This window comes from Cyprinus carpio, chromosome B23 (genome assembly GCF_018340385.1).
Source record: "Cyprinus carpio isolate SPL01 chromosome B23, ASM1834038v1, whole genome shotgun sequence".
NCBI classification, from domain to species: domain Eukaryota; kingdom Metazoa; phylum Chordata; class Actinopteri; order Cypriniformes; family Cyprinidae; genus Cyprinus; species Cyprinus carpio.
This window is the reverse complement of record NC_056619.1, coordinates 4,972,888-4,989,776: the sequence shown is the minus strand read 5'-3', so window position 1 is coordinate 4,989,776 and position 16,889 is coordinate 4,972,888. Positions and strand designations below refer to the sequence as shown.

At 37.1% G+C, this 16,889-nt stretch overlaps 1 protein-coding gene across 1 annotated transcript in view; it reads right to left on the bottom strand.

The window, feature by feature from the left end:
* LOC109105940 (sodium-dependent phosphate transport protein 2B) overlaps nt 1-16,889 on the bottom strand; it is a 37,583-nt gene that overhangs the window by 1,303 nt on the left and 19,391 nt on the right. The window contains 17 exon segments of the mRNA XM_042751341.1: nt 35-55; nt 57-160; nt 943-1,062; nt 1,651-1,765; nt 1,767-1,798; nt 2,902-2,995; nt 2,998-3,049; nt 3,370-3,451; nt 3,454-3,475; nt 3,808-3,951; nt 3,953-4,007; nt 4,202-4,315; nt 4,954-5,101; nt 10,024-10,088; nt 10,090-10,156; nt 10,239-10,308; nt 10,311-10,433. Coding sequence (XP_042607275.1) covers nt 35-55; nt 57-160; nt 943-1,062; nt 1,651-1,765; nt 1,767-1,798; nt 2,902-2,995; nt 2,998-3,049; nt 3,370-3,451; nt 3,454-3,475; nt 3,808-3,951; nt 3,953-4,007; nt 4,202-4,315; nt 4,954-5,101; nt 10,024-10,088; nt 10,090-10,156; nt 10,239-10,308; nt 10,311-10,433 — 1,428 coding nt within the window.

The following is a 16,889-nucleotide window of genomic DNA, read 5'->3' as shown; positions in this document are numbered from 1 at the left end:
AAAATCAAATCAACTGAAAAGTGCAGAAACAAACCTGTAGAGAGTTCGCCAGTGTCCTCTCCAGGACTGGCGAGGGCAGCTAGAATAGCTGTGGTTGTTGTGCCAATGTTGGAGCCCAGTGTGAGTGGATACGCCCTCTCAAGGCTAATGACACCAATACCTGAATAGAGAGAAAACAGTAATAAGGCTTCATTTAAATTTGCACAAATTGCTCACTTTATGCTGCTAAGCTAACACTAATAAGCATAACATATACAGCATCATGCAGATATTAGATAATATGAATCTTTAATTAGATTTAACTACTATAAAAAGTGGTGGGCAAATGTTTTGCACAGAAGGAGGGGATGCAGCGATGTGCTGGTTGTGAATATTAGTTTGGGTTGTGTGTTTCTCTTTTGCTCACCAACGCTGCATTTATTTAATCAGAAATACTAAATATTATTAAAATGACTGTTCTATTCAAATACGTTAAAATGTAATTGATTGCCATGATCAAAGCTGAATTTTCAGCATCATTACGCCAGTCCTCAGTGTCACATGAGCCTTCAGAAATCATTAAAATATGCTGATTTGCTGCTCAAGAAACTTTTATTATCAATGTTAAAAACGGGTGTGCAATTACATATTCTTATGGAAACCAGGATTCTCAGATGAGTAAAGTTAAAAAGAAAAGCATTTATATAAATAATATAAATTCTATAAATAAATTCTATATACTGCATTTAACATGCATGTTTAAAAAATGCATTCATGCTAATTAACAAAGTAATGTCTGTACTGGGAGTTCTGTGAGAACATTTTGGGATTGCTCTTGTTCCAGAGTGATGCATGCAATGCCCGTAAAATGACACAAAATGTCTGGGTCATCTGTAAATCCTGACTAATTTTTCAACCGTTTGGTAACCAGAGTTTCAATCATCCGTGTTTTTCTATACTGACCGACTAGTGGAGTGATGGCTGAGGTGAAGACAGAGCTTCTCTGAACAATGAAGGTCATTCCGGCTCCAACAAGGATGGCGATGTATCCAGTGACCCAGGCGAAGGGGAAAGGGAAATCTGGCAAAGCAGAACAAAGCCGTATTAATAATAGACCATAAACCGTATATTTAGAATGTGTATTTATTCCTGGTGTTAGTGATGGCTGCCATTAAAAACTCCCTCACAAAGCTTTGGCTAAAATTGCAAGTAGAATTGCAGCCCTAAGGGAGATGTGGGCATGTACCTGAGCGCAGTCTGAAACCAACAGCACCCCATGCAACATACCACACACACCTGGGCACTCAGACACACTCAGGCTCCTATAATGTTTCCTGTTCAGGCTCATCAGACGGAGGACTGGATCACCTGTGCTGACTATCATATGACAGGATACTGCCTAACACACTTCCAGTAAGGACTCTAACACCTACATGGAATGTGATAAGAGGGAACCTGGGAAGTGGTGGGGAATTGCCACATGTATGTTTTTTAAGCCGAAGTATCAAATATTTGCTACATTGTCCTCAACTTTCAACTTAAAGTCAGTTCAGTGTTGACGGGCACCTTGTCCATATACTTACTACAAAGAGTGCGTATCAGAGGTTAAAGTTTAGCAATTAGCGGCAGAGCTTATCAGCAGATGATTCATCTCTGATATTGACTCCCCTGTGTTGAGCACCTTTTTGATGACGACCGCCACCTGACCCTTCAACATGGAGTGTTGTCAGCTTGACGATACAGGAATCAGGCAGGTGCAGAGGGCCAGCAACGACAGAGCCAACAGGAATCAAGCCCACCGCTAGGTCAGGTATATTAGCTTAGCACAAACATGTGAGTAACCTGGAGAAATGAGGAGGAGTCTTGTCAGAGCTTGCAGAAATATACAGATGTGTTGGAACGTTTGGAAGTTAGCGTCCAGTTTCCCTTTCTGGTGTATTTAGTGTGATGGTTGTTAGAGTAGAGATTTCCTAAAAATCTACTACCTGCACAGTTCAGTTCTAAGCACACCTGTCTAATTACCAGCGCTTCTGAAGATCTTAATTAGCTGGTCCAGGTGTTTTTTGTTCAGGACTAGAGAAGAATTTGCAAGAAGGTAGATCTCTTTTTGGGCACTTGTCAACTTTGTCAAATTGAAAACCAAAAAAACATTAAAAAATGACCTTAATTATTTTTCTTTAATATATTATCATTGCAAGTACGGTTTCTGAATGAACCCGTGTAAAGTGTAAGCACGTTTTTTTCTTAAAAACAACAAAACATGGACCCGGATACATAGCATAAAGTATATGGGCCATTATATACTAGCTGCCTTTATCTTTTTATGAATGGGCTTCCTTGCAAGGGTTATTAACACTTTCGGGGGTCCTTGGCATTAAAGTTTTGAAACCCCTGATATAATCTAACGCAAAAATTTATGCTGCTAAATGGTGTTTCTTGAAAATCTGAGCACAACTCTTCACCCACATTGAAAAGACCGACCAGAATATTTACATAAAACTCAAATCCACTGAACCCAGTTCGAGGCTGGAATTTCAAACATGCGATCTAACTATACTTTTGCATTGAGTTAAATGCTAGCGCCAAATGAGCAGGCTCCTTTGTTCAGATGCCAAGGATGCACTGGCACCAAGGGCCCCGGGCCTGTCATGAAGAATAGCTCTATTGAAAAGGTAGAGTAAGATGGATGTGGTGGGGTGTGGAAAGGTTGAAGCTCATGCTAAGACGCGCTCTCAGCTTTTAAAAGATGCCATTGTACTCATAGAGGTTAGAGTGAATTCGCTATCGATGGCTTAGAGCTGAAATAAGTCACCTATGTTAAGGATATCGGAACAAGGAAATTGGGATTTACATTAGGCTTCAGTCGGTCGGGGTGTCTGAGACCAGAGAGTTCTTTGCACACTGGTTGGCTACAAGAGCCACAAAGCAAGCATAGGCACTTACAGTTTCCCAAGTTGTTGTTTTTTCTGTTTGGTTCTCGTTGATTCCAGATCTGTCCTTCCTCGTCTCCCGCAATGGGGCGCCAGGCGTGCGTTTTGCAAATCCATTACCCGTTATATTCACGAGGTTCCTGAAACAGACGAAATACATTCTTCAGTACCTAAACCCTTACATAAGAGTGAGAGAATATGAAGCTTTATATAGGCTCTATTTTGTAACATTGATGTAGCTTTCCAAATGCTAAGCGTACACCAATCGAGCCGAAGGCTGCATCGCGAAATCGTCCATAACTCACCATATCCTGTTATTTGTATGTACAAATTAAACCCGATGTTTATCTCTGAATTCCCTCAGGGTGATAATCTTATTTCCTCATGTTTTCAACAGCCTAAAATCTAGTGACTGACCAGAATTGTGGTTTGCTGCATGCACTTATTAACCAACTTGCACTTCTCACCCGTGATTTTTTCTGTTTTAACAACCAGAATCTTAACCAGACTTTTGTTTCGGGCAGCAGGGTCTCCAGTGGCGTGGCACGGATCACAGATTTGTCCAGCTGAAAAAAAATAAACAAAATTTACAATATCAAATTTTCAATAAAACAACATGGTAGAGATATAGCAGAGAGCAAACCAGGTGCATAAAGATCATTACACTGTTGTAGCTTCAGTGGAATTCCCTTCTTATGTGTCCTTGTAAACAGTTAGTTACAGAGAAGAAAAAAAAAAAAAAAAAAAAAAAAAAAAAAAACACTATGCGTGTATTGGGATATACTGATCTGTGGATTAGGTCTTAAAGTGACAGCAGCCTAAATCCCACTGCTACCCAGCATTAATGCAGTTGAGTAGTAACACCTACTAGATAAATCAACAGATCCACTGATCTCACCTCAATGATATTCTTGGTGAGGGGTTCAGTGATGACCTTTAAAAGGTCTGGAGCGTCTGCACCCGTCTGGATGTTAAAGGAATCAATTATAAGTTTGGTGAGTCTGTAGAGGTATCCTGAAGCCACCTCCAGAGGCAACACACCGCACCAGGACAGACAGCCAGTTAAAAGAATCATGGACCGTAGCTCCAGCAAATGCCCTGAAGTACACAGAATCAATGAGTTCCTTCATCAGCACATACTGTAAATTCAAAGCTACTGAAAGAGTGCTAGATTAACTTTTGCAGCACTTATTTTCAGGTTTTTGTATACAAATGATGCTAAAAAGACAGTGTTTCAATGTTTTCCATCACTGTATGAATACAAAACTGATTGCTTAGTTGGGTTTACCTGCGCGAAAACTTCGTTCTGCGGTCTCCCCGCCTGCATCACAGCCACAATGGTGTTGGTCACAGAAGTGCCGATATTAGCACCCATAATGATTGGCACTGCAGACTTCACCTCCACACTGAAATATATACAATGAAAAATTATATAAATTGTGTGTATTATTTTTAAGTCTCTTCTACCCTCAAGGCTGCATTTGCATTTTGGTCAAAAAAAGTAAAAAACAAAACAAAAAGAAAAACAACATTTTGTTTAATATATTCCTGCATTTTATTCCTGTGATCAAAACCTGTGAATTTCCAGCATCATTACTTTAGTCTTCAGTGTCACATGATTCTTCAGTAATCTTTCTAATATGCTGATTTGCTGCTCAAGTAACATTTCTGATTATTATCAATGTTAATAACAGTTGTGCTGCTGAATATTTTAGTGGAAACAGTTGTTTATAATTTTCAGGAAATTTCAAAAGAGCAGCATTTATTTGAAATAGAAATTTCTACAAATAATCTATGAATGTCTAAATGTCTTTGCAAGCGGTAGAATCAAAGGTAGAATAATTCATTAGTCACAAATTCAAGAGTCACTTTAGGTAGAAGTGCTTTAAGATAACAACAATTTTACAGCACATTTACAGTGGATAGTGAATTTTTGTTTTTACTCAATTACAATCTGCTACTGATGTTTTAAGGCAGTGCTTATCATGAGGGAGGAGATGTGTGTATGAGCAGGAGTCACACACACACACACACACAAAGAAACTCACATCCAGACGACACCATGCTGACCACAATGGAGGACGAGGTGCTTGAGCTTTGAACCAGAACAGTGACCAGGACTCCAATCACCAGACCAGCCACAGGGTTCGACAGAACCGCATTGTCCTGGAAGATATCGCCAGCTGCCTTCCCTGAGCAATGGCAAAACCAACAAACCACATGCTGTGTTGTGTCCACAGCACATCTATTTCTGTTCCAGAGACAACCAGCCTCCATTATAGATTAACCATGTTAAACCGACGTGCTATCTTTATGATAAGACGCCGTTTTGTTTGAAGTACATGATCACTGCATACCTACTAAAGAACACCCCACTTATCAAGCTTTTTCTGTTTGACCTACATAGTTTCTACAGCATAAAATAGTATTCCTCTATGTTTTGATGGTTGTAGGGATTTTTATAGTACAGTGGTACTATAGTATACAGTATATATTAGTAAAATAGTATAGTAGTATACAGTTAACAAATTTGTAATAAAGTCCCATCATCACTATAGTATAGTCAGTAGAAATTACTGTGGTTATACCAGCATAGAAAATAAGTGCTGGAAAAAAGGCAGAAAACATTCAATCACAGGTTGCTAAAAGTTGTCAGATTATGATTAATACATTAAAATACTCAAACTAAATTAAAATGCAATCAAGCTGTAAACTGAAATCATATTTTTGCCCTCACCCCCGCCCTATAACGATTTTCATTGAACATGGAATTACAAAATTAAAAATGGATATTTTAAAACATCAATAAATACTCCCAATAATAAAAAAAAAAAAAAAAATAATAATAAGTAGCTTTTTTTCAGCATGAAACAGGGTGATACTGATAAAGTGAGAGAGTATATCAAGTTATGAGTTCATTATTAACTTACATAGCAATAACAATGATTGTAAATGGTAGTGCAGTGCACACCGAAGGCAGATATAGTGAAGATGTATTTCACAATCAAATGGCACAGAGACAAAACAGGAGACAATAAGTTTTAGGCTTATATTCCAAACTAATAATACACAATAAAAAATAATAATAATATTATTATGAACTTTAATGAATCCGGCATCATTAGTATTTTTTTATTTTTTATATCGAAAATAGAAAAAATGAGAAAAGGGCTCTTTTTTTTTTTTTTTTTTTCAAATAAGAATTCAGCTTAAAAATTTCAGTTTTTGGTTCAGGGAGAAAAAATATTCGCTTGAATATTCAATTTCTAAGCATGTGGGCTGGAATTAAACTCCCCCCCTTTCTGCTGATTGTTCAGCTGAAGATCAAACCATGCCGTCATCAATTCTTCTGCAGTATCACGAGCAGAATAAAGTCCTCCACTGCTGCAGTTTTTACTTGATTAATAACCCATTTTATTGCAACTACATTTCATCTTTTTTCATCTAACAAACAAACTCATAGCCAGACAGGGCTTTCTTCTGTGTAGATATAAATTTGTTTCTTTCCATTAGCTGGGCATGGTAGGGTATGATACGACAGCTGTCACAGCCTACCCTGGTCGCACAGTAATTCTGTTTAGTTAAGAAATTAATTAATTAATTTCAGAATAAATATTTTAAACACTAAGACAAAAAGGAAAGAATAATCAATTGGCTTGGGTATATATAGGCCTATGTTCACGCAAGAACTGCCATTCTGACTGACACCGGAGAACAACAGGATATTAAATAGCCTACTGTTAGAGTTTTCTGCGTGTAGTCTTGTGTTTTCATTAAAATTGATTAGTGAAGATGTATTTCACAATCAAATGGCACAGAGACAAAACAGAGACAATAAGTTTTTAGGCTTATATTCCAAACTAATAATAATAACAATAAAAAAAAATAATAATAATAATATTATGAACTATAATGAATCCGGGTATCATTAGTATTTTTTTTATTTTTTATTTTTTTATATCGAAAATAGAAAAATGAGAAAAGGGCTCTTTTTTTTTCTTTTTTTTCCAAATAAGAATTCAGCTTAAAATTTCAGTTTTTGGTTCAGGAGTAGAAAAATATTTGCTTGAATATTCAATTTCTACATGTGGGCTGGAATTAAACTCCCCTTTCTGCTGATTGTTCAGCTGAAGATCAAACCGTGCCGTCATCAGTTCTTCTGCAGTATCACGCAGCAGAATAAAAGTCCTCCACTGCTGCAGGTGTACGGATTAATAACCCATTTTATTGCAACTACATTTAATCTTTTTTAATCTAACAAACAGGCTAATGAATAGCTCGACAACTCATAGCCAGACAGGGCTTTCTTCTGTGTAGATATAAATTTGTATCTTTCCATCAGCTGGGCATGGTAGGGTATGATACGACAGCTGTCACAGCCTACCCTGGTCGCACAGTAATTCTGTTTAGTTAAGAAATTAATTAATTAATTTCAGAATAAATATTTTAAACACTAAGACAAAAAGGAAAGAATAATCAATTGGCTTGGGTATATATAGGCTATGTTCACCAAGAAGAACTGCCATTCTGACGACAGCGGAGAACAAACAGATATTAAAATAGACTACTGTTAGAGTTTTATATGTAGTCCTTGTGTTTTCATATAATTGATTATAACGGATATATCTCTAAGGATATGCACTGTATGCGGCGTGAGCTGGCTGCCGCACTTCGCACATGGGACTGCAACGCAAGATTTTCATAAAAATATAAATAACTTGCATTTCGATTTTGTTGCTCTCCAAAACCCTCAGGAGACCTTCAGAATGCGTGGAAATACGCCATGAGATGCATAGGAATATTTTACGACAGAATGCACGCTTCAAAACAAAAAAAAAAACAAAACAAACACTAAAGCACCATTCTCTGTCATTAATATGGCAAGTGCGAAGCAGGACGATTTTGTGTGAGTAATACGTCCTTTAGACAAAATTAAGGGAGTAGTTACTCTAGTCACACAGTTCCACTTAAAGTGCCATGGGTAAAATACACTCAATACGCAGACAGACGCAAACTACGTCAAGCGCAGCCCAGTATTGAAGTGCACAGGAAATGAAGCAGCAGTCAATTTAAAGGGGGTTCATATGATGTGATTTACAAATTTTTTTTTTCCTTTACTTCTGCTTCTGGAGTGTTACAAGGCTCTTGGTGAATAAAGAAGATCTGTGGGGAATTTGCCAAGGGACTAAAAGGCCTCAAATCCAAAGAGCTATTCTTGTAAAAAAGTTAGTACTTTTGCATGGCACCCCACTGAAACCCCCTCGTTTCCTGACAACGCCCCCGACATCTGATAAACTAATCTATGGGAAGATTTGCAGTACGGCGCCCATTTCGTTTGTTTGGACCTTCCAAAAGGGGAGCAAACAGACTATAAAGTAGGCCGGTGGGCAGTATTCACCAAATCTTAGATCAACTGTTATGAGAAATTTTATGCCACCGATAACGATATATATCTTGATAATCAGGATTTTTTTCTTTAAATAGGGTTAATAAGGGTAAAGATTTACCTTTTTTCTGTACAGTCTACAATCTCTTATTGTACAATAACCTTCTTCTTAGCAGCTTAAGAAATTAGTTTGAAAAAAACCCCGTAAAAACTCCAAAAACAAAGTAACAAATTCCGCCAATCAAAATGAAATAAAACGTAAATAATTATTAGCTGCTGGTGAGAAAAAGGTATAACAGATCCTCCACCTGCAGAGTCCTACACATGCTATAACCTATTGTAGCCCTGACAACTTTCTTTATGTTTACAGAAGGTGAACGTAATGATGCAGAGCGCCTATGCTCGAATATTCCACCTGCAGAAAAACCTTACCCTTGGACCCACAACAAGATGATCGAAACTCACTTCTTACGACAACTGTGGTTTTTGTTTGAATCGGGGCCCTAAAGGTATCGGCGATAAGTTTTGGACCTGGCCTGGTTATGTCCTTGCTCAGATATTTGATTTTCGAGTTCAAGTGGGTTTTCACAACCAAAAAAAAAAGTTACGGACATGCGGTTTTCAATGTTTTAAAGCATCATACAAGTCACTTTGGGACTGAGTCCCACAGTAGTGCCCTATGTATCAATGCTAACCAAAGCCACTTGACTGTTCCTGGAAATACTTCAGCCTGCATGCAAACATACAATTATTTTTAGGGGAATTACCCTAATCACTTTAAGAAACCGTTGGTCTACACAGAAGAAAGCCGGTCTAGACCTCTTTGCCAACGTTCTGCCTGGCCCCGTTCTAATGGTGGCAAGCTATTCATGTAGTCTGTTTGATGAGAAAAATATTAAATGTAGTTGGACAATAAAATGGGTTATTAAATCCGTACATCTGCAGCAGTGGAGGACTATTATTCTGCTTTGCGTGATACTGCGGAAGATCTGATGGACGACACCGGTTTTTTTGGGGGATCTTCGGCTGAACAATCAGCAAGAAAGGGGGCGAGTTTTAATTCCCACCCACATGTAGAAATTTAATATTCAAGCGGATTATTTCTTACTTTTAATTTTATTTTTTTATTTATTTTTTTTTTGTACCCCTGAACAAAAAATAAAAATTTAATCTGCATTCTCATTTTTCAAAAAAAAAAAAAAAAAATTAAACTTTCAATATTAAATCAAAAAACAAAATGAACAAAAACGATAAGCACGGAGTATATCCCAGTACAGGGCCTAGCCTAGCGTTGTGTTGGGGAAGTGGGGGAGGATAGGGGCGGTACCCACTTTAACCAGTGATGTCTAAAAAAAAATCTTGGGCTTGGTCAGAACAGGCCCTCGTGTTTCAGGTCTCTCCCTGACTTTCAGTACTTTCTCAATTTTTGCTTTTGATTAAGGTAAAATTATATCTAAAGCTTTTCCCATCAAGGTATACTATTAACTATTATACAGAACTTGGGTCTTTATTAAAAGTGCGCAATGAGATATACAATGTCCAAAAGTCACACACTTTACCAAAAGGCCATTCACTAAATAATATAATGCAGTACACTGAGTATAGTAGTTTAGCACAATTGTACTATTCTTAAAACACACACACACACACACACACGCACACACACACACACACACACACACACTGAACTACTTTTAATGAAAGAGTTGTAAAGTTCAAAGAAAGTACCTCCTACAAGCGTGGAAAGCGGAGCTCAGATGTCCAGAGAGCAGACGAACACATAGAGCAAAACCCAGCCAGGAGAATGCAACTTCACGATAGGACTTGAGGACGCGCAGAACTTTCCCCTTCGTGTCGAGATCTGCAGAGCAAACAAGGACAAAGCGTGAGACACGCGGAGCTCCAGCTCGCGTCCCGCGGCTCATCCGCGCTGCGCTCCTCACCTGACCACTTCAGCCCGGTGTCCCGGAGCTCCGGCAGGTCCCAGGGGTCCTGCTCCTCCTCCGGCTCCGGCACTCTTCTGACCGCGACTCGGGATCCTTGACATCTTTGCGCGCGGCTCTGCGTCTGCGGGAGAAAAGGACACGCGTCTGAAGACAGAAAGAAAGCAGGAACAGAGGGGAGAAAGGAAGGCGCCTCTGTGTGGACGTGGGATTTATACGGGACACGTAACCGAGTTCACGGCGGCGAGGCGGGACGAGTCTCAGGCAGCGGAGCCATTTGCCTTCAGTTACAACAAAACCTACCACACAATTAACATTTGTTACACTGGCCCAGTTAACCCATGCAGCCCCCATTCCACAAGTAACATTTTTATTTGTTTAGAAGTGTGCATTCACTGTTGCACACCACATAAAACTACTTTGCATAAATCTTTATTCCAAAAGTTTAATATAAATCTAAATAAAACAAAAAAAAAAAACAACAAACAACTAAAAAAACATATTTTTTTTTTCTTTCCTTAAAAGCATGCAGTGAACACTAAAGTAATAAATACATAAATAAAAGGGTTGTTTCTTATTTAAAATCATGTTTATGATATCACTGATATCATCAAATGATAATGATTATAAACAATGAACAGTTTAAAGTAAACCAAGGAGAAGTAAAGTAAAAATACAAGTAGAAATGTTTCTCTTAAAAAGCAGCGATTAAAAAACAATAAATGGACAAAAGGAAAATAAAATAAAAATAAGATGAAAATAAAATAAAGGTATATAAAAAGGAAAAAAGTTATTTTTCTTAGAAAGCATTGTTTAAAAACAAAGAAGAGTTTAAAGTAAAATAGAAAACAGATGTACAAGTAAAAAGTTTTTTTCTTTCTCATTTAGAAAGCTGTGATTAAACAAAACAAAAACTGTAAAATAAAAATGGAAAACGTAAAGGAAAAAATTTTAAGTCTTGTTTCTTAGAAACCATGCAGTGTTTAAAACAATGAACAGTTGAAAGTAAAAGCAAATAAAAAGTACAAAGTAAAAAGTTATTTCTTTCTCATTTGAAAAGCAGTGATTGAAAATAATAGTTTCTTTCTTTCTTTCTGCTCTCAGATTTTTACTTATAAAAACACTAAGAAATGATCAGTCTGTCAGCAGACCATTTCTACGTCAATATTCAGCCATTTCCACCACACAGTTAAGCAACACTTTGATGTGAGACATAAACCTGTGCACTGCCTGACACTCATGATTCAAACTCATCAGCAGTGATCACATCCTTGCTAAGATACACCCAGACCACTAAACACAGAAACACACACTGCCTAAGAGAACTTAAAAAAACAGCTCAAGAGCCCAAATCCAAAACAAGCGCATAAATTCATTTGTTTTTAAAATACCAAGCATGGTTTGCCAAGCACTGAGCAGCATTATTTTAGCGTGATTGTCCTACCTGTGCTGTGCGCTGAGTGTGTGTGTGTGTGTGTTAGTCCAGTGGACGTACCTGTGTAGGAGGCGCAGGTGTCTTATATACACCTGCAGCAGGACAGTCCTGCGCGTGTCACTGATCTAAAGTCCGGAGCGGGTGGTACACTTCACCTCACTCACAGCCTCAAATGTAGCCCAATTATCAGCTCAAACAGAGTGATATAACCTCTAAATAACACACAAAGTGCCCTGATCCTGCAGCCATGCAGACCTTGTGTGCACATTCATTCATGTGGGGAAAGAATGTTTTGCAAAATTGAATAAAATGATTGTAGCTCCATTGGTTTCAGTGGGTCTATGATGTACTTAAGCTTACGATGCTTTTGGGAACCCAGCCCAGTTCTGAACGTGTTAAAGTGATGTTCAATGATTAACAGTCATGTATGCCAGTATTTGTGAGCTGCAGTCCCTCCCGTCCTGTATACACACTTTACACAGTGCAGTCAAAGTTGAGGATCAGGTATATTCGTGCACATAACACACATGCTTCCCTATATCACAACTGTGCTTTGGACAGTCTGCCACATCACGTTAAGGTATTTCTTTTTATTTGTACTGATCCAGAAAGTAATAAACTGAGGGTGCTTGAAATATATTTGGATTTTTTTCTCAAATTAGTATGACTATATGGCATTTTACTATAAATGTTAGTATTTATAGCATTTAAAAGTGTTTAGTATTTATGTGTATGTATATATATATATATATATATATATATATATATATATCTATATATATATATATATATATATATATATATATATATTGTAGAAAGTAGGACAATTAAACAATTTTATAGTAAATATCTAATAAATATTTGATGCATAAATATCAAACGAAAAAGTAACAGCCTAATTTTGTCTGAAAATGCAAATAATGTGTGCAAAATAATTATGTATTTAAATAAAATTTAAATAAGCAAAATACTTACAAAATTTACATTTTAAAGTCTCACTGTAGTAAAAGCCATGAAGATACAATTGTTAGTTTTGTTTAGAAAATTTGGAAAAATTAAATGAGGCATGCAGAAAACAATTACTTTTCTAAATACATATTTTTCTAAAATCCATGGATGGAAAAAAAAATTAAGTTTTTATTCGTTAGTAATTGTTATATAGATTAAGTGTTAAGAGAAAAAAGAAGAAAAAAAGATTAGTATTTTTTATTTATTATTATCCTTTATTTAACCAGGAAAATATACAATTGAGATAAAAAAAAAAATGTTTTCAGGCAGTCCTGTTTCAAACATGGCAGCAACAACAAATAGTTTACAATCACACTAATACAATATAAAATACGCAACATAGAATACAAGTAATTTAAAACAACCACAAGTGTCCTTATTTCCAATAAAGATGAAAAAATGAAGAAAGAAAGAAAAAACCATAAAATACACAAACACAAAAAAATGTAACTGTGGTCTTAATAATATTATCTTGCTCTGAAAATAATAAACTCTAAACATAAAATACTAAACTCACATATTTTTTATATAAGACATATTTCAAGCGTGTTGATGGAACATTTGAATTTGAATATAAAATGAATAGTTACAACAAATTATTACAGTAAACAAAAAACAAAGTTATAATGTCATGCAGTTATTTTTTGGTAAAGTTGTAGGTTTATTAATAATTATCAACTCTCTCTGCTGCAGTGCTTATTTTATCTTTATGATATCAGATAGAAATGTCATATGACAGTAAAAGGTACGTACTCTACTACTCTGGCTAGCTAAAAATTAAATGTAATAAACACTGTTTGTTGTTTTCACCTCCACAGTAAAATAATTCAGATAAAAGCTTAATTAGCTTATCTGTGGGTTCACTGAGTTTGTGTGGTTCAACTGCTGAACCTAAAGAGAGTGGATGATATAATATATCACGATCCTACTCTAGCAGGGTGAAAGGCTGATGCACATAAAACGCAAAGCTTTAAATGCTTGGAAAACTACCCACGCATCTAAGCAGTTTTATCCTTTAGTATTTAGCCATTTTAAATTTCATATGTTAGGCATGCTCTCTAAATAAACATGTCCACTAGCTAATCTATTTTCCATTTTATAAAAACAGCAGAATTTTTGCTTTAAAATTGTTACTTTTTCTTTGTGATAGACTCATATTCAAGTCACAGTTAGTTAGTGGTGTTTGCTAAAACAAGAATAAATAAATAAAAATAAATAAATCACATGGCGGAAAATTTTTTAAACTAACCAACTAACTAAATAAATAAATAAATAACCCCCACAATGCAACGAGTCATTAAAAATATGGGTAAAACACCTGTAAGAAACCAATACAGAAAATTCCTTCAGACTAACACAGTAATCCCATGTCAGCATCACTGTTCCTCATATTAACTCTATAATCATTTATCCTATAATCAGTATATCTAATTTCACACAGATCAGAAGACTTGTTGAGGAGGGGTGCACTCCTACTTTTCAGAGTAATCCAAATTTTATTGATCATGGTGAACCATAAAATGGACTGTAAAAAAAAAAAAAAGATCCCATATACTTTAATTGAAGGAGGATTCTGAGTCATATAGACATCAGAATATTATAGAAACAGGATTGAAATTGTGACTGATGCAAAAACAAAAACTATATAGGCTATGTATATTACTTTACATTTAGTCATTTAGCAGACACTTTTATCCAAAGTGACTTACAAATGAGGACAATGGAAGCAATCAAAATCAACAAAAGAGCAATAAAGTGTTATAACAAGTCTCAGTTAGCTTAACGCAATGCAGATAGCAAGGGCTTTTTAAATAATATAATAAATAAAAAGAAAACAGATAGAACAGAAAAAGAATAGAGCAAGCTAGTGTTAGAATTGTATAATAAATGAAAATAAAACATATAAAAAACAAAAAGAAAACAAATATAATACAAAAATAATATAAATATATTTTAATTTTTTTTTTTTTTTTTTTTTTAAAGAAAACCAGCAGCAAATCATTAGTGCACGTCTAAAAGGGACAAGTGTTTTTTTAAAGAATAGAATTAGAATAGAGAGTGCTAGAATTAGAGGGTCAAATAAAGATGGAAGAGATGTGTTTTAAGCCGATCCTTGAAGATGTCTAAGGACTCAGCTGCTTGGATTGAGTTGGGCAGGTCATTCCACCAGGAGGGAACAATTAATTTAAAAGTCCGTAAAAGTGACTTTGTGCATCTTTGGGATGGCACAATCAAGTGACGTTCACTTGCAGAATACAAGCTTCTAGATGCACATAACTCTGAAGTAATGAATTTAGGCAAAGGGGTTCAGAGCCAGTGCTGGTTTTGTAGGCAAACATCAATGCCTTGAATTTTATGCGAACAGCTGTTGGTAGCCAGTGCAAATTGATGAACAGAGGTATGATGTGCATTCTTTTTGGCTCATTAAAAATTAATCTTGCTGCTGCATTCTGGATTAATTGTAGAGGTTTGATAGAAGTCACTGGAAGACCTGCCAAGAGAGCATTGCATTAGTCCAGCCTGGACAGAGCAAGAGCTTGAACAAGGAGTTGTGTAGGAGGGCCTGATCTTTTTGATGTTGAATAAAGCAAATCTGCCGGACCAGGCAGTTTTAGCAATGTGGTCTGAGAAAGTTACCTGATCATCAATCATAACTCCAAGGTTTCTGGCTGTTATTGAAGGAGTTATGGTTGATGTGCCTAACTGGATGATGAAATTGTGATGAAACGATGGGTTTGCTGGAACCACAAGCAGTTCTGTCTTGGCAAGGTTGAGTTGAAGGTGATAGTCCTTCATCAAGCAAGAAGTGTCTGTTAGACAAGCTTAGATGTGAGCAGCTATCATCGGATCATCAGGATGGAATGAGAGGTAGAGTTGAGTGTCATCAGCATAGCAGTGATATGAAAAGCCATATTTCTGAATGACAGAACCTAGTGATGCCATGTAGACAGAGAAGAGAAGTGGTCCAAGAACTGAGCCCTGAGGCACCACAGTAGCTAGATGTTATGACTTGGACACCTCACCTCTCCAAGATACTTTGAAGGATCTATCTGAGAGGTAAGACTCAAATCACTGGAGTACGGTTCATGAGATGCCATTTTCCAATAGGGTTGACAGGAGGATTTGGTGGTTAACCGTGTCAAAAGCAGTGGACATATCCAGCAAGATAAGTATTGAAGTTTTTGAAGCCACTCTTGCTGGTCTTAGGGCTTTAACAACTGAGAGCAAGGCAGTCTTGGTTGAATGTACTCCAGTGCCAGTGTTAATGCCAGTGTTATTTGCAACGTACTCCAGTGATTTTGCCACAGCCATATCACCCTGCAGACCAAGACTGGTTGCCCACTGAAGCTAAGCAGGGCTGAGCCTGGTCAGTACCTGGATGGGAGACCTCCTGGGAAAACTAAACTTTCATCTTGGGAAAACTAGGTTGCTGTTGGAAGAGGTGTTAGTGAGGCCAGCAGGGGGTGCTCACCCTGTGGTCTGTGTGGGTCCTAGCACCCCAGTGTAGTGACGGGCACTTCTCGTAAAGAGTAGGGGTGTAACCCCGGTGTCCTGGCCAAATTTCCCCCTCATGGCCTCCTAATAATCCCCAACCACTTGATTGGCTCTGTCTCTCTCTCTCCTCTCCACCTGTAGCTGGTGTGTGGTGAACGCACTGGCGCCGTTGTCCTGTGGCTGCCCTCGCATCATCCAAGTGGATGCTGCACACTGGTGGTGGTTGAGGAGAGACCCCCCCACATGATTGTAAAGTGCTTTGGGTGTACAACAACACACGATAAAGTGCTATATAAATGCATCATTCATTCATTCATTCATTCATTCATCTCGTTCAATTTTTTTTTGTAATGAAAAGAAGAATGGAAACCGGTCTGTAGTTCTCTAAAAGAGATGGGTTGAGGGTGGGTTTCTTAAGTAGTGGAGTTATACAAGCCTGTCTAAATGTTGAGGGAAAAACACCAGTGTGAAGGGATGTGTTGATGTGAGTGAGTGCAGGTACAACTGCAGGAGAAATGTCTTGAAGGAGATGAGATGGAATAGGAACTAGCGGACAAGTAGTAGGATGATTAGAAAGAATGAGTTTGGAGACTTCTGCCTCAGAGAGTGAAGAGAAGCTTGTGAATGAGTGTATATTTGCTGGTATGATGTGCTTGACAGATTGTGGTGTGGAAAAATTGTTTTTAATTTTATTAATGAAAAATGTGGCAAAG